General features: G+C 42.6%; 1 protein-coding gene across 2 annotated transcripts in view; it reads left to right on the forward strand.

Annotated features, from left to right (window-relative positions):
• Nucleotides 1-19,327, forward strand: part of CEP112 (centrosomal protein 112) — a 3,147,769-nt gene that overhangs the window by 99,202 nt on the left and 3,029,240 nt on the right. For both annotated transcript variants that reach the window (XR_011305153.1, XM_069655053.1), the window contains exon 4: nucleotides 208-380. Coding sequence is in view for 1 of the 2 variants with exons in the window: in XM_069655053.1 (XP_069511154.1) it covers nucleotides 208-380 (173 nt within the window). In the remaining variant the exon portion in view is untranslated. The remainder of the gene's footprint in view (nucleotides 1-207; nucleotides 381-19,327) is intronic.

Consider the following 19,327-nt stretch of genomic DNA (forward strand, 5'->3'; position numbering starts at 1 on the left):
GAATCCTAAATTTGGTGTATGCTCCACGTATATGGTTGCAAAAAGAAGTAGCCTATCAATATCACTCATTTTGTATCTGTGCTAGGTTTTCTGACTATCCTGTTTTCTTCTGTTTGGCTCTTCTGGCCTTATATCTTTTCATATTTTAGGTTTATTTATAGAAGTAACCTAAATAATGGTAACCAATTCTTCTTTTTTCATCTGCAGTCTATCTACTTCGATGAACCTAATTCTACCAGAGCATTGAGTTGCAGTCAAGAAGGAATACCCGACTGGGTATTGGGGGAACTGGGATCCCAGGAGCTCAAAGCAGATGAGTCTTGGAGACGTTCAGTGAGGGACGATGCTGACTTTGCGTCTTCCCCCATTCGATCACAGAGGTACAGAGATACACACTCAATGTATAGTGTTGATTTAATGTTTTGTTTTTGCTGTCATGGCTTTTGCAAATTCACTGTGTGTAGGTAAACAAAATAATGCAAATTAGCATTTTGATTACTTTTTAAAAATAGGAGCTATTGCAAATTAATATACCCAGTGTTTAGTTGTCAGGAAATTCTTTTTCAAATCAGCCATGGCTTTGATATGGCATCAATGTGGATGGACTAAAGAATGCAACACCTGGTAGGGGGAACTACATATTAGAAACAATAAATCTATTAGTATAATCCTATCATTAAAAGTGCATGTTGTAGGTTTGATAGTATCTTCTAAATATCCCATGATCACAGGCGGCTGAGGGTAAACCTGTCGGAATCTACACCTAATTAGCTTGACACTGAATACATTGACTTATTCCAATGGAAGACTTGCTGTTTCAGAGCTAGACAGGCACTTTTTCCCTCCCCACAATCAATGAGTTTGTATTCTTAGTTGAGCAACGTTTGAATTAACAGTACTTCAATCCTTCAGATAAAATATGTCCATCGGTGAAGCAATCTGTAAACTTCCATTTTGAAATCACTAGAAAAGCAAATGGCTCAGATTCATTGGGCTGTTAGAAAATAAATAAATGGGCTGTAAGGCCCATGGAGATGCATTTTATCTGACGCCATACTTGATCCACTCGGACCTCCATGTAGATGCCTGTAAACCCTACGTCTGTTGACACATAGGAACACCAGTGATTAGTTGTGTTAAAAATTGGGCAGTTAAGGGGGATTTTGGTCGGCTCCTTTGCTTGCATCTCCTTGTCCAGAAGCCGCATATATTTTGGGATTTCAGAATAGTTCTAAATACCTTGGTTCATAAGCTCTTTGGGTCTAACATGTTCTAGTCTTGCATTTCATGGAAGACCATGTTTAATTAGCAGTCCATTCAGCACCTAGTGGGCTGGAACCAATTTATTTGTGTCTTTCCACTATTTTATATCGTGGAGAAGATACATCCTATAAATTATTTTATTCTTTTTAGACAAATGTTGTGCCATAGTTCCATTCAAACCAGCAGATCTGACCATTCAAACCAGCAGATCTGACCTTTCTTACTAACCTGAAAAAGCACTTCATACATTTAGATAATTTGCCAGAACCATCTTTCGCATGATGCCTGGAGGTTTGTCCCTTCATGACTAGGCAATAAAAACCTTGATGAAATGCTGGAATGAGGCCTGTTGGGTGGCTTGCTGCCCTTTTCAGAATATTCCTGTTCTAGCAAGTATTTAGACCATGGCTGCAGAAATTGCTTTCCAAAGACCAGTTCAACATGACATTAACTGCAGTCTAGGCTTCACGTCCTTCTTTCTGCAAACACTGCTCATTGCATACTGACCAAAGACCAATGCCCATTTAGGACAATGCATGCACACAAATGTTTTCTGCAGATTGGTTCTGAATGTCTTAAATTTCCGGCTCCCGTTCTCTGCGATCCTGCTTTGGAATGGTCTTATGAATCGGACCATGAGGACTTATGTAAAATGTAAAAGTTCCTCACTGTATCAGTTCCTGCACTCTTAGCCCTATCGTCTTTCAGTCATACAATGAACTAACGTTACCTCACTCCACTCTATCAACAATATGTTTTCATATTGATGCCTAGTAAAGATGGGATATAGAAACAACCTGACAGGTATGGTGGGTGTGAAGACCCATTCTGGCTTTGGCCTGCTGGTCTATGCACAATCCCTTGGACTAAACAGTTGTAAAAGGTGAATCGAGGATTTGATACATTGAGTAACCTTTACACTTCCAACGCAATTGGAAGAACCCGTACAGGAGATTATATCAGGTACAAGCTCAGAACATACAAACCATCCCCTCTTAATAAATTGCATGCATCAGGGTTCTGAGATTAATTAAAGTGTACTATTGTATTTTGTTCATATGCAATGTATTCTTTTGTTTAAACACTTTAAAGAAAAATATGTTCATTTTCGTGTATCTGCACACAAACCCTCAACATATACAACGTTGACAGTGTACACTAAATTAAATTAAACAAGCCACCATTTCTACATCATGCCTTTTTGTGGCAGTACAATCCAATGCAAAAATTGTTACAAAGGTGTTTTTCAAACATTTAAAACGATACTGACTCATCCATCAATCTCTTCTAAGGAGTCACCACAAACCCAACTAGTTTCAACTTTCAATATTTAAAGCCTTCTTCAGGGGTACTACAATCAACAGTAGGGGTATGTTGCATCCCCACTATGTGAGGTAATGAGAAGAAGCAAAATCATTCACTGATTTGCCGATTCACAATAGTTAGACCTTCCATCGCACTGGCCAGGTTGGGGAAGATGGCGATAGAGTGGATGGCCTTTGCAGACGACTTTATCCTTTTCGATCGTACCCCTCATGGCCTCAGGAGGAAAATTTATCTTTTTTACCTCTACGTGGTAGCTAACAATCTCTTGCCAAATGCATCTAAATCTCGGATATTGGTCTTTTCTAAAAGAAGAAAGATCCAGACTTATAAGTGGATCATGGGTGACGAATCAGTGTATCAGATCCAGGCCCTTACCTATTTGGGGTACAATCTTACAAATAGGGTTAGTGCGAAATCATGGAAACAGAGCCTTGAGGAGAAAGCCTGCAAACTAAAATCCCAAATGAAATTTTTGGGAGTGAAGGCTTGCAGATTCTCTTTGCTTCCAACAAGGCGATATTATCTCGCCAAATGTGAGCCCATCTTACTCTACGGCCTGGACCTATGCACCCATGATATGAGCCTTACTCTCAACATCATCCAAGGAAAGTTGTGGAAAGAGATACTGGGTTTATCTATGGCAGTGCACAACGCAGTTATTCGCCATGAGCTTTGCCCTATATCGCTTAAAGCTAGATATGTTTGGAAACAACTTTCCCTGTTTACGAAAATAATCGACCCTCCGAAAAACACTCTGTATGTAACACTAGGAGAGGTTGTGAGTTCTGATTCAGTTCTATACATGGGAAAGTTTTGTGCCAAAATGAAGTTAATCTTGCTCTCCCTTGGCTTTACCATAGAAGACCTTATTCAACATCCGGGGATAGTGAAGAGGTTTCTCTTCAGGGCAGATTGGGTGGAAACTGTGGATTGTGTTAATTCTTATTCCACCTACAAAGAATATTCCAATTTCGCCCATGCTCGGGAATGTTTGTCTCTTTATCTTCAGAGGTTTCCTTGTGATAGGGGAAGAACAAGTTAAATACGTTTTAGGCTCAATCAGGTACAACCTCTCGAGAGGACATGGCACTGGGGTAATATGCGCCGGGGCCCAGTCTTCTTGATTTTTGGTGTCGTTTTTGTGGCGATAATAACTCCAAAGAGACACTGAAGCATTTAGTGCTTATTTGTCCCTACTTTGAGCCTACGTGCGTCTTGATGTTTAAAGATAAGTTTGATAAAGAGTTGGACTGTCAGTGAACCTTTTTTGGAGTAGATGTATGTGGGGGCTAAATATTTCCTTGATTGTGGCATTAAATGCATTTCTGCAAGGTGTAACCAAAGAATTGGAAATAATGAATTTGGTCATTTAATGCTATCTAATGGATGCTGGAGCTTTGCTTCAATGAACTCTGGTTAGCGTGATATAAGATCTGTTTATCGTTTCTTATATCCTGTGATGAATTTAATGTGACAGGCTAACGTTGATGTAATTGTTTTTAATTCTAAATGTGAATGGATTATTGTTCTTATTGTGGATCTTAAGGGTTATGTATATTTATAAGATGTGTTTTGTTCTATATGTTTAAGGTTTTTTGTAAACTAAACACGCAACAATAAAAAAAGAAAATTGAAATGCACTGAATTACTAACATTCCTTTCTCAAAACCCAGCCAGCAGAATGAGATTAGTAATAAATACTATAATGTGTTACCTTCCATATGACCATCAATGTGTCCTATTCTTACGTAGAAGGTAAGCATCAAATACCTATAAGGGAAAGCGTCTGCATCACTTGCCACTCTTTTGCGACCCACAATATAATTATCTCATGGGATTTTCCACGGGTACCTGTGTTATATGCAAGAACCTGGTAACACACGTGTTAGTTCAAAAGATCTGCTTAAAGTGGGGCCCTGTTCACAATAGCCCATTAATAGCTATAACCATGGGCTTGCTACAAAAAGACAAAGAGAAAACGAGAACGAATGTAATCTTTACACTTTACATCACTCCTAAAAAGTGTACTATCTAGTATAACTCCATCCTAAATTTGTTAAACTGTTAAACAGTTGTTTGGGATTTTGGGTTTTGTTCTTCAGTGACAGTGCGGTAGGGGGGATCTTGTGGGACCACTTTTATACATTTTGACACTTTTTAACCGATCTTGCACAAATGCTTCATAAACATTGTAAGTTGCCAAATTGATTATTTTTAGGAAACCTGGTTTAATTTGGTGAAGACAGCTATGTTTCTTGCCTTAAAAATGCCAATTTTATATTGGAAGTGAAGAAAGAATCTTAACTAGGCTGTTTTTGCTACTGGTTTACTGAAAATTAATAGAAATGCATGTTACATATAGGGTTTGTGTAGTGCCCTGGCAACAGTGCTTTTATAGCCTGGAAATTGCACAAATAATATAACTTCTGTTGATTGTGAGATGGAATGCACGGAGATTACTGTTGTTTTTTTCTTCTTTTTACTGTTGTATTTTTTTGTATATATAGTATACAAAATACACGTTGGGTTTTGTATTCCAATCATGCCAATTGGCTTTCTTGTGACATTTGCATCCCAGTTAGCTTTTAGTGGTGTATTATCCTGTGGACAAAACCCCTCCATGACGACAAAGGTCCAAAGAGCGATTAACGTTTATGATCTATAATCCATACTAGACACACAGGTTGATCATGTGACTTGCTCCCCACAACGTCGTTAGTAAGGTGGTGCAGTTTCTGGGACTTTTACTCTGCGATTGAACGTATCGCAGTGTTAATTGGACTTTCAAACCATGTCCGATTTTTTTAAATGGCGAGATGAAGAGGGGTGGGTGGGGGGATCAGTGACTTCCTAGGTGCATCCTTTCAGGTGTGGCAGGCAGCACTCCCCTTGTATTTCTAAAGAGCGTTGGCAGGGCACGCTTTAGACTTATGGCCGCGGTGCACAGGCCTTACACTTTGATGATGAACCATAACGCTGAATATTATAAGATAAAAAGCGCAATTAACATGTGTAAGTAGTCTGTAATATGACATATGTATGTTTTCATACTGAATTATTCAGTGCCACTTGGAACTAAAATGCATTTCGACTTCATACATTTTACAGCCACTTCAGTGCGCCCTTTGAAAGAAAGACTCTTTGATCTTTAAAGATTTCTTTCCCTTTGGTGCATCTTATTTTACACTGTGTAATGTCTGGCTGAACGTTGAACGTCAGATCTATTTCAGAGTTTATATTTCATTTCATGGTGTGTGGGGGTTCCGGCTCGTTTGGTGTTTTCTAATGCCTTTTGCTTCAGTCAGTGCTTGATGGTAGGAACAAATGTCTCCGTGCGCTCCTTGAAATTCGGCTGAAGACAAAATCAAGGTTGTGAACCACACCACAACCAATGCATCCCCTGCTTGTTTACAACTTTGACTTCTATAAGCATCTCCAAGACTATGCCGTGGTTTAGGCCGCAGAAAGAATCCAGAATTGTTGTATTTTCTCCCTCGGAATGTAGATCTTTTAATGAGCAAGCAGAAACCTTGTAGGAGTGGCCCATCAAAATGTTGGAGTTGGCCAATGGCCACAGCATTCATTACTGACCAGCTTGGCTTTGACGCTTTTCAAATTAGTAGAATATGCCTTTGATTATTAGATCTTTTGCCAACTGATGATTTATCTTAAGCACTCACCAGCTTGTCCCCCAGTGGCTCTGCTTTCACTAGGTGCTGACTCATGCTGGGCCCTGCAGCTTCTAACTCTCTTCTTCCTAAAACCTCCCCTCTTTCCTCACCACTGTCATTTCAAGAGAATGGTGACGTGAGCAGGTCACCTGCCAGGGTGAAACACTTACTTGCATTTGCTGGCGCAGCCTGAACAGGCATCCTCAAAGAGTAACTGGGTACTTTTCTGGCCATTAAGCACCTCTTGAGAGTCCAAGGAGCAACTCCTAATTGCAGTTGCTCAGTGGTGCCATTTGTTTCATTAATGCAAGAAGTGTTATTCTGTGTGTACTCTGACCTAGATCAACTTCCGTTTGCATAAAACCGCACTTTTCAGCATAATGGCCCTGTAAAGTGATATGCCTGTATTACTTTGCACCCAGCTGGTACACAAGCCCCTCAGGATTATCAAACTCTATATTGATACATTCTCACTTGATAGGCTCCAAAGTAACTATTCGGAATCATACATTTTTTGTCAGTGAATTGTTTCTCCAGGGTAGCTTCAGATGTGGTTAAGTCTTGGGCTTGGCCAAGCTACAAAATGTAGTCCTAGAAGAACCAGAGGAGACTTGTTTTACCTATGTTGCATGCAAATTACTTGGGATTTCGGGGTCTGTGGAAGGTTGGGTAGAGGGTGTTGAGAGACTACATTCTCTGCTCATGCCACTCCCTCAGTGACTTTTAACACTCACAGCAGCGCCTTTTGGTACCTGGCAGTGAGCATCCGCGTTTCAAAAGCAAATGCTCTATGGTTAGTCTAGCAGCTGACTGGAGCATAAACTGTCCTGTGTTCCTTATTCAGTGAATAGGTCGTTTTTTAGATTCCTAAATTCAGCAGGCAAGTAATTGCCCCTCTCTATCAGTTTAGAAGCACCTTCAATTTTAACAGCAGGGCCTGGTTCTTCGACCTGAACCCGAATCTGAGTGTGACTGCCTGTTTTGCAAAGTCCTAAAATAGCTGTCCACAGGCAACTAAGAGAATCTCCAGTTTGCCAGAAAGCACTTTAAACAAGTTTAGCAGAAGTACAAGTGATTCAAAGTTTTCCACTGAGGACAGAATGTCCTTGACCTTGAAGTGCTCATTTTGGAAGAGTTCTGTGTTCTCGTTCGTACAGTCCACATGTCCTACTCCTGCAAATCTTACTTTGAAAACATTTTACAGGATAATTTGAGTCACATCTGTGTGCCGAAATCGACAATGCTAATTCAAACAGACGTTGACCCAATAGTAAAGGGAAAGAATTATCCCCTTCCCACATTGCTGCACATCTTACTTAGTCATTGGATTTTACAAGGCTTGAGAAGAGGAATTAATTTTATAACAGAACTTTGTAGATATGTACCATTGAAGGACTTGTGCATGTGCCATTGTAGGACTTATGCATTTATTTACACCTATGATTGTGCCTCCCCTACCTTGAGACCTGAATCTGGTCCTCTTTGTCTTTGGTTCTCTACTTTTTGAAGTTCTACAGAGCAGTACGCTTACACTGGTTAACCTGGAAGAGTGATTTTAGTTTACATGCTGAGACGTGAGCCTTTTCTTTTTCTTTCCTCCAAATGGTGGGACTGCCTAGAAAGCACAATAATTTCATGCTACTTTAACTCAGAACTTTCTATTCTAGCATTAATCTTTCCAACCCCCTTTCCAAAGCAGTGGGTATCCTGATTAATGTAGATGTCTGCTGGGCACTCACCTTTTCAGCACTTGTCTGTTTTCTCTGTCAGGCAACACATGGGCATCTTACATTTTTAAATCATATCCCTTGGCTCCAGATCATAGACCAGCCCATGCAAAGATCTTCTGTTAAGATTAACTTATAGATCGGCTACAGCTCACCCTCCACCTTCATCCATTATACTTTGTGCCTCAAAATCTTGGCACAATGCTTGTGTAAGGCAGACTGGATGTACCAGTAAATGAAGGTTACTTGTATTTTGACATCTGTAATGGCAGCCCTTGGTCCCCTTTCCTTCTGACACACATGCCTTCCTATTGACCTTTGCCTATGCTATACAAGAGAAAAGCAGAGTTACAGTGAGGTGGAAAGTGTATATTGTATTGATTCTGCAGCCAGACTATATGCACCAGGATCTAGATCAAGGATAGATCACAGTCAATCCTTAAGTCGGTCAAAAAGAGATTTTTTTTTAACTTGCAACAGGATCAGAGTATTAGTTGAGATGCAATGGATGTGTACACCCTGGCCTAGAGTGTGTATCATGTAATCGCAAATAAAGGCAGTTCTGAAAACGTAATGAGATACCATCCATGCTCAACTCTAAGAATTTGAAAAGATTTTACTAAGTAAACAATAGTTAATCAATGGATATATATATATATATATATGTGTGTAAGTCAGACATTTGATGTCATCAATGACATTTGTCATGTCATCTTTGATATCCTGGGTGTTAGTCCTAGCAGTGCACGGTGGTAGCGTGAGTTATGGTGGCTTAGCTTACATAAAAGAAAGGGGCTAAAGAAGTGATGGAGTCAGTGATGGCATCAATGGAATGAGTGGTGGCATCTGTTATGGTCGGGGTGGTAGTGGTAGCAGTGGAGAGTGCTGATGGGGGGGAAACATGGTTGATTAGCCTACCATAACTCCCGAATTTCAAGGGTTTTTAGATTATACTTGTAATCATAACAGCCTTTTTTACAAAAGTTTTTGTACAGAATGGCATAGGTTTTTAATAGGGCAACTTAACCATAACGTCCCTTTTAACAAAGTTTTTTTTGTAGTGAATTTTGGACGTTTTTAGTAGGGCAATGTAACCATAATGTCCCTTTGAGAAACGTTTTTCAATTATTTGCGTACGTTGGCAGTACTGGAAGTGAATCATATCATAAATTGACCAAAGTTTGTACTGAGTATTTGGAAGGATTCCAATAGTAACACATAAGCATACTGTAAAGCAACCTTTCACTGAAATGCCCTTCTTTCTACAAATTTCACAGTAGCATATGCTGTAGCACAGCATGGCCACATGGTACAAAACTCATGCACACTTCATAATAGTACGGGTGAGTTGTTGATAGTGCGGAAGGACATTGTATATTGTTGTACGAACTTGTAACTGTAACAATTCCCGTTCACAACTCAACAGGGCAAGTGTGCACCACAATAGAAGGAAGAGTGCATACCGAGGTCTTTGAATGAGCAAACTCCATTGTACCCTAAAAGAATGGGCACTGAATTCCATTAGCTATACAGATTTTACGCCACTAACCCATTGCACCAAAAGAAAGGATTTTTTATCTTCAACCGGAACGCCTCCGGCGTTCCCGTTTGTAGACAACATATCCTTTTCCAAGATGGCCACCATGGAAAGGGAAGGCGACCGTTGCATAGAAAGTCTTTTTCCGCTTTCCATTACAGCTGCCAGAAAGTAAAAAAGTAAAACGTGTAATCGTAGTGGGCGAAGAAGATTTGTATTTGTTTTAAAATGTGTGGTTATTAGCAACACCTTTAACAGAAAGCCAGTGCCTGGTGCACATGGCGACTGCAATGTAATGTTTTGTGCCAACCAGTAAATGGCAGTATGTACCGCCCCGAAATTGTGGTCAGTAAGAATACCTACAGCGTACCCTTCAGAGACGAAAGGTGTACCGTTGTTGTGTTATGTACATGACGACACTTGTGAAGTGTGAAAACACTACCACATGTAAAACACAAAGGTGTTTGTTTGTGAGCAATGACCTTTCCATAAATGTGTGTATCATACAGGGAATATGTTTAGCAAAAATGTGCGTACAGAAGGCAAAGAATTACTGTTCTAATGTGTGGACAAAATCACAACAAACCCTGTGAAGCGAATTGCACTAATGGTAGAAATATTGTAAGCAACACCATTACCACTGACCTGTGCACACACTTTTGTGTAAGTGTCACAAGGTGAGATGGGTGAAGAAAGGTGTATTGAAAAGGTATAAGGAAGCATTGCTTTTGAAACGTTTCTGTACAGCAAACACTTACACTGCACCTGATCTCATTTTTCCACTTGTAGAAAGAGACCAAATCTGACAACATAGCGTCTTCATGCAGAACTGATCTCGGTAATTGGGGCATCTGGGTTTCAGAAAGTACCCTAACGGCACGAAAGCATAATAGATGGCCCTGAGCCTAACGTTGCCAAAGCAAGTGGTGTCCAATGGTGCTCTGGATAACGTACCTTGGCAGCGTAAAGAAATTATTCCATAAAGGCTTACGTAGCGTGATCTGCCACCTATGAAAGAACATACTACAACCCGCAACTTAGCATGGCAGATTATGAAGGGGAACATGAAATGGTTAAAAAACACACTAACATGTGAGCAGTAGTAAGGGACTTTTATTTCACAATGCAAAGTGTTAAATCATCGCCCTGTTCTCAGTTGCAAAGAATTTGGAAATTTGTGTATCTGCTGCACAATCAAAATGTTAGTTTTGACGGTCACATAGATGTTTTCCCACACAGTCACCATGCGTTGGTGCCACACTGTTTAACACATACACAGTATGCAGTGGCGACAGAGTAGTCGGTTTCCTTTCACATTCGTTGTGAAGACGGCGTCAATCGCTGTGATGTAGTCCATCAGAAAGTATAGTATGTTACTTATAATGTTACTGGCAATAGTGACGTTTTTGTTTAACCACACTGAAATTATGCGTTGTTGACACAGAAGGCGTATTCCCGTCACAGTGGTTTACAAGATGACGTGAATGGCTGCGACCTATGACACCAGAAAGGATGGTATGTTGCTTCTTACTGCTACAACCGCGTACGGACATAGAGGTCCGATGCGGTCATCCCATTCAATGATGACGCACATACAACCAGTGACGAAAAGCTGCACTTGACGATTAAAGAAACAGTCAGTCGGACGCTGAAGTCCATGACATTCGCAGTATGGAAGGAAGTAGCTGAGGATAAAATGACAAAAAAAAGGCATAAATACAAAACCTTTGCAGAAACGTAAAGTTAACACATTACATTTCTATAAACAATTATTTTTATATGGGGAAATGTATTGACTCCTTAGAAAAGGCAACAATGTACAATCTGTATAGTAGTTAAAAAATATGATTGGCACATAAATGTCGTAGGTAATAGTGGAAATTGTAGTGACATTGTACAGACGTCGCTAATGTGCGATATGAATTTTCAATGGCACACAAACTTTCAAAATCATTACCAGTAATAAATATTTTTTTTTTCAGACTAAGTAAATAATGTCAGGTTGGTGTACAGCCCTCTAAAATAAGCTTACATGATATGCACCGGCTCCATTTCGACCTCCGCAGTCGCACAGTAGTTCTTTGCTAGAAGACTTCCACGGGAACTGATATTTCATGTGCCTCGCAAAACTTTTTGAAGCATAAATTATCAAAGGAAATGTTTCACAAACTGTGACTCCCTACATTCTTTCTGTCTTTGTTCCCTGTACATCAAGGTCGAAAAACAATTGACCCTTATGAGGTTTGGTGCGTGCGCGACCCTACTGAGCGCCTACTGAACAAATGAAAGGAGATGAACTGACCTTCACGCCGAACGCAAATATATTCTTTTTTTGCTACTACATATCAGCAGTCACTCATGAGAACCGTTACTCCCGACCACGTGCGGACACGCTCTGTTTACGAAACCGTGCAGGTGGCTGCCTCACATCATTCCAAAATATAGGACGCCAGTCTAACCGGAGTAATGTTGGTGTTGGCTTCTTACAAAGACGCAGTAAAGGATTGTAGTACATTGTCTACCAAGTTGCAGTGCACGGTACGATAGTGGTAACAAGAACAAAGTACTGTTTCACTTTCTACTGCCACTTATAAGTAATGCTTACCTTTTGAATCAAGGTTCCATAAGGGTTTTTTGTGGTGATGTCGGCGTACAACTCAAAAACTAAGTGACCATGGCGGCCGTATCAAAAGAATGCTACGCACTTGATGCTGCGGCAGACCCAATCGGTGAAAGCGCAACATCTTGACGTACAGCATGCCATGGATTAGCCAATAGAAATATCAGTGATGTCATCAATGATATTTGTGATGTCATCTTTGATGTCCTGGGTGTTAGTCTTAGCAGTGCACGGTGGTGGCACAAGTTATGGTTGCTTAGCTTACCATAACTGGCGAATTTCAGGGGTTTTTCGATTTTACTTGTAACAATAACGTCCTTAACAACTTTCTTTTTAACTGAATTTCATAGGTTCTTATTAGTGAAACTTAACCATGATGTCCCGTTAACGTTTTTTCAGTGAATCTCATGTGTTTTTACCAGTGCATGCAATTTTCCTACAACTTATTAATATCATACTTACCAAATATAACAATATTTGTGTCCACTTTACAAAGTGTCACCTTAAAACTCTGCCATTTCCCACCTTCTAGAATCATGTTTAACACTTCAATACACTTTTTGCAACTATTTCAACTAGTTTTGCATCCGTGGACATCTACGAACATCTGACTTCATTGAGGACGTGCCGGACAGTGCCACATGACCATACGCTGGCGCGCGGCATGACGTGTCCGAGAACCCGTCCGCACTTCACAATAAGATCCATCCTTTGCTGACAGTTTGGAACTGCATTTTCTACTGATCTCTGAACTTTCAACTTGATATTTTCCCTTGTACACCTCCTACACCTTTTCATACTCATTATCCATTACCAATCTTGTACACAGTACATACTTGGAAGAATGTATCAAAACTGCTATTTATCTTCAAGAGCCACCACCAGCTGGAGGACCTTCACAACAAAAAGCGCCGTACTTTCAAAGACAAGGAAGAAAACCAAGAAGATGAGGTAGAGGAAGTGCCTACTTCTAGCACCAAGATCGCATCATAGGTGTGCCAGTTCTTTGCTACTGTTGGGAGTGTACCAAAGGCTAAAGCTACCAAAGTGAAATGCACTGAGTGGAATTTTGTACTAAGTCACAGACTACCTGGACAGTACTCCTACGGGACCACCTCCATGCGCCTCCACGCCAAATCCAATGACCGCAATGCTCTCAGAAAGGTTGTTCCTTTCTCAGCAAGTAGTAAGCTGTCTACCTCCACCTCAACTTCCTCAACAAATACTGTAACCACACAGCCTGATGTCTGCAGTCATTGGTGTGTTATAAATAAATAAGGAGGGCTACGGACACTTATCATCCATTTGCAGCCCTTGAAATGGGGGGATAAAGGCCATTAGCACCCCTGGTTCCCAAAGCGGGACCCCAGGGTGCTAAAACACAGATTTGTCTTCCTATAGCGGGACGCCTTTGGTGTCCCGCTGTAGGAAGGAAAATCCATTACCAAGACAGCCATCATGGAAAGAGAAGGCAAGGCTCCATACACAGCCCCCTCTTTGCAGCCTGCAAAGCCCTATGAACATATTACCACAAGCACTTTTTTTCCCTTTCAACCCTATCCAACCTTCGAATAACTTTACCACATAGCTGGTCCCAGGTAGACTTAGCCACTTTAACACCGTTTTTCGTCCCTAGCAGTCATGGCCAGTAGCCAGATTGTCCGCATCATTACCCTATGCCATGTCCCAGATAATCTGGCTACTGCCCACAGCCACAGGCTATACCTCAGTCACCAAAGGTATATGACTATTGTCGGGGTAATTTCCCGGGGGGGGCGGCAGGGTCGTCCGCCGAACTCCGGGGTTGGGGAGGCCCCAACTCCTCCCGCGTCCCAAAAGAGTATGAGGCACACACAAGAGCAATGGGTTACTGCTGTTTATTACATAAAACAGGCGAGGACATCCGGGAGACCTCTCGATCATGGTGGGCTCGTCACGTGGGAGAACTCGCCCCAAACCTAACGCCACCTCGGGTTGGCTCCCCGAGTGGTGGGGTCAGTATAGATACATACAGGAAGGATTGTTAGGGGTGGAGGAAGGGTCAGGTGGTACGCTTGGGCCATCCCTAATAATTGCTAGAAGAGAATTGCTACAAGGGGACAATTAGTGATTGGCTAAACTATAATGGCGTCAGTGGTGGGCCCCCTCATATTCCGATTGGTTCACCCGCGAGCCCCCAAGCCTGGGATCATCATCATTCCTAGCTTGCGGTATACCTGGTGCTTGCAACAAAGTATGATTATGTGTCAGTGGTAGACAATGGACAGGTCCGACTATTAGCTGGCATGCGTGCCTTTCCCATCGCTGTCGGTGTCTAATTTGTCACTTCTTTGTTTCAGTCTGTGTCCCAGACGTGAGACCCCAGCGCTTCTCTGGTCCATGGGGCTTGGCATCGTATCAGGTTGGTCTGGTCACGTGTTGTGAGACCGTGGCTGGAGCAGAATTATGAGCATTTGATTTGTATTTCGTCTCTGGGAGCGTTTAGCAGTGGCAGGTGTAACCTTGACGCGGGGACCGCGGCATGTAGATTGCAACATTGTGTCCTTGGCTGTGTGCTCTTGTCGGGGCTCGTTCTGCTTGATCAGCACCTTGCAGCTTTGTCTGAGCTGCGCCGGCCTGGGGACGCTGGCTTTGCGGCCTACCTTGGCCTGGTTTATGGGTGGCGGTACATAGTCCATGTTACAGGGGTCGCGAGGGGCGACAGAGACTCATATGCATTAGTCCATATATAGGGTTACATCTTCATGGTTTTAGTGGCGAAGGAAGCGTCTGCAAGCGTGTGCACGAGCTCTTCTGGCGTCTTGCGTTTCTGCGGTGCTGTAGTTGGCCTATGTGAAAAAGCAACGATGCATTTGTGAGTGGTTCTCCGTCATATCACTGAGTATGTTCTTAGTGTGGATTGGTGTGTGTGTGACCAATGTGCTTGGTGGCACATGTGTTCGTGTCCGCTGGCTATGTCGTCATGGCATCTCTAATGATGGTGGTATATTGTGGTTGCTGTCTAGTAGAGTTGATCCATACGGTCGTATCGGCTTCACCTGAGGCTCCGGCACGTGGTTTAATTGATGGGCAGCTTCCCTGGCTGTGTCGGGCATGACCACAGTAGATCTTGACATCTGGGGCAGCAGTGAGCGGGTCGAATTCCTCTCGTGGTGGGTGCTTGGGTTGTGATGTCCTAGGCCATGGTCTGGATGAGAATCGGGGGAAGGGATTGTCCCATTTTCCCTCTTCTGTCCCCCCTCTGGTCGACTTGTCGACCACAAAATTATCCACTCTTGTCTCCTCGAACTCGCCATACCTTTCGTTATTCCGGCCAAGTGCCCGTACCAGCCCACATGATCTTCAATTGACCAGTACATATAAACACATCCGCCACAGGGTTTGCAATAAACCCATTTCCCAACATAGATTTTCAGGTTCCTTGGGTTCTCAACCTTTATTGATTGTGGGTACAAGTCTGCTTCTACTATCTGCTGGCGCCGTTGTTCACGTTCCTTAATAATGACGTCTGTGTGTTGGTCATCTTAAACTGGCATTAAGACGTGCATACCAATCATTTCTTCAGCAGTACGTTTGGACCTTTCCTTCCATACCTTTATCCCCATCACAAAAGCCATTCCTACAATTATGCATCCTGCCATAACCTTAAAAACATCTGAGAGCCAAGATGACATCCAGGACCAGATGTAAGAGAACCGGCTACCGTCTTTCTTCACTCCCTTTGCTGCTTCTTCCATTTTGGCGTGCATCTTGGCCAGCTGTGATACAGCCTCAGATAGCGTGCCATTGTCCTCGTCGTTGGCAGGAATAAACGTGCAACATGAGCTTTCAATTTTTGCGCAAACACCTCCTTCCATTGCTGTCAGGAGGTCCAGCACATATCTGTTCTGTAGGGTCACCATCCTGATCGCCCATAGCTCTTCCTTTATCGTGTTGAATCCGTTAACTGTAGAATTTATTGTCATCATTAGCTCCCATCTTGTTATCTGTAGCCAGTTTGCTTTTGCATATGCCTGTACCCCTGGATGTATGATGGAGGAAAAGAACATAGCCGCTCTGCTAAATAGTCTGTGTGCTGGTGGAATGTCGCTCAGGGCAGTTTGACTTTCCCCACAGGTAGTTCCCTGTCAGTGATTCTCCTTGTCTTTTTACTCTGGATAGGTGGGTAGTGTTGTTCCGTTTCTTTACTCCTCCCATCTTCAGTGACCTTTACTTCCTTTTATTTCCTTCGTTCATCTTAGTGAAGTTATCCATGTTAACGTGTTTTTGCGGTACTACCAGTGATGGTACATTGATGTGTACCATGGTGCACACTCCATTCCACAACGGTGGCATGCTGTTGTATGCCTTCGATCCGCAGGCCCAATAGTGGTCCATCAGAACTGCTGTTCCTGCGCCTCCCTCAGGAACCTTTATTGTTCTCTTGCAACCTTCATTTGCTCCAACGTCAACTTCCCCATCATGCTGGTAACACAGTGTTGGTGCTGTGAGTGGAAATATTGTTATGGGTTCCTCCTCTTTATCTAACCATGTCACCAGTGCTGCACTCTTTGTCCATTCCTTGTAGCATTTGTCGTTTTCGTCTTGGCTCCGTCATCACCAGTGACTTTGCCAAGGTCAACATTTTGCTTCTTACAACTCCGTCCACCCATCCACCTTTAGTGTACACCTTGCGATATATTAATATCATTGGCCTTTCCCAGCATCCTAGTTCTCCAGCAACTTCTTTTGCGTACCACTCACATGGTAGGTAATTCAATGTAACTTCTGTCTCTCCTTTGTTAGGTCCCTATATTATGTACTGAGCCCTTTGGTCTGCTGCCACGATTCGTCATACATTGGTAGTGTTTTGATGAAGTTATCTTCATAGGGGTACGTTGACCTTGATATCTATCTTAGTGTTGCTCTTTTCCCTTTTCCCTTTCGCCCACGTGTTTGGAACAATGCTAGATACAACAAGCATTCAGTAGTTGTTGCAGGTACTTAAGTTGCCACAAACGTTCTTGAGGCGCTCCTGGCGTATGGGATCAACAAGCACACATGGCAGTTGTCCTTAGTCGTATCCTTACCAGTTTTGGACATGTGCTTGTGCCACATGTTGTTAGAAACGTGTGTGGATTCTGTAAGATATGTGTCCACCCCATGTACATCAATAGAAACACTACATTTATCCCTCTTTATGTTGAGCCCCGTACTACTTGTACCACCTGACACTGTGCTCGTTGCAGCCATGGTAGGGGAGATGTTAGTAGAGGGAGATGCCATCACATAGAAAGCATAGTAGGCCTGCCAGACAGTGGTAGTAATCAGACCAGTGGTGAAGAATATCCCTAACATTTTTATTACAGTTGCTAATACCACTGGCATGTCTCTCTTACCTTTGCTGCTGTCCTGCAGCTACTTTACTTTAGATTATATAGGTGCCCACCTGAAAATCTCTCAAAATATGCGTTATTATTGTTAGTATTTTTATTCAAGCCCTGCTTATCAAATAATCGTTCAATGCCCAGACGAAAAGCTGTTCACACGCTTTCCTTACCGTCTATTACGCCGGTAATGCTGCGTGGAGATGTGGAAATGATTGAGCTATTATCATAAGGAACGTGTTATAATATACACGTATTCTTCTTCTTAAGTATTTTGGCCTTTTTATAACGTATACAAACTGGTGTGACAATGCTTCTGGGGTGTTATCGTCCGCGGGTAGCATTTATTCCTGGGCAGTGACGTATATTTCTTGTCTTTTGTTACATACACAATAGCAATGCGCGATACCTGCATGTGCGAGACAAAAAAAAGAGAGCACGCATGTGTTTACACAGTGTGGTGTATATTGCAGATTGTTTGACAATTTTCTTCATTAACTGGTGGTTGGTGGGAGTTAATTTTAGCTAGTTTATGTGCTTTGCCTGGGATCTCGTGATCATAGGCTGGGCTATGGGTGATTGGTCGTTGATGTCCCTTGGGGTATCTGGTGTCTGCACTGTGTCGTTGTTGTTGTTGTTGCCGAAGTGTTGGCCCGTTCGCTGAGGTGAGGGAGGGTCTGTGCTTTGTAGGGCTTGATGTCGTGGATGTGTGTCCTTACATCTTTGCCCTTTATCTTTATGGCTCTAGGAGCTACCTTGTCCACCACAGGTGGTCCTGTAAATCTAGGATTGTTCCATGTCCGTCAATAATTCTTTAGGAGAACCTGGTCTCCCTCTTTCACTGTCCACTGTGCTGGTTGTTCCTGTTCCTTGTTGGTTGCTTCTCCTTGCTGATTGTTCTTTGACCCGCTCTGTGTCCGTTCGATCTGTTGAGAGATAAAGGCGGCACTAGTAACCAAGGAAGAGACATATTCATACATTTCTTCACCAAAAACAGTGCTGGTTGCTTGGCAGTCAGTTGTGGCCCTTGATTGTGGTGTGAGTGGGAGGTGCTTTTCACGTCCGGTCACCACCTCGTGGGGTGTGAGGTGGTGGTCCGACCCTGGTCTATTCCTCAACTCAAACAAGGCCAAAGGGAGGCAGTACAGCCAACCTTTTTTGGTTGGTCTATTTTTGCTATCTCTTCTTTTAGGAGGCCATTGAGGCGTTCACAGACGCCATTTGCTTGCGGTTAATATGCGCATGCAAACTTAGGTTTTATTCCCAAGAGGGCAGTTGCGTGCTAGAACAGTTCATTGGCAAGGTGTGGGCCATTGTCTGACCGCAGCACTTCGCATACTCCCCACCTTGGGAACACTTCCCTCACCAAGAATTTGGCTGCCCTGAACGAGTCTGCAAGAGAGCATGGACGTGCTTCGATCCACCTTGAAAATGGGCACACTACTACAATCATGTATCTGTAGCCTTGACATACATTGATCATGTCAATGTGTAGGTGCAGGAAGGGTCCTTCAGGCCGGGGTATGGTACCTTTTGATCACTTGCAGCGTGTGACCGGCCGTAAATTGCTGACATGTGAGGCAGTTGCTGATGAAATTTGCCACATGTGAATTTAGTTTGGGGCAGAAACATGATTCTTTTATCCGTTCTGCAATTACTTCTTTTCCTGTGGGACAGTGTAATTGTGTCAGAGCTATTTTCAGTAGGGCCAGAGGCATCACAACTTTTCCTGTATTATTCTGCCGCCATAATGCATCTGTGGGAGACATGGTGCATCCTCTTTTGACCCATAGTTCCTTTTCTACCATTGGTGCTGC

This window comes from Ambystoma mexicanum, chromosome 3q (genome assembly GCF_040938575.1).
Source record: "Ambystoma mexicanum isolate Mex_15411 chromosome 3q, UKY_AmexF1_1, whole genome shotgun sequence".
Lineage (NCBI taxonomy): Eukaryota > Metazoa > Chordata > Amphibia > Caudata > Ambystomatidae > Ambystoma > Ambystoma mexicanum.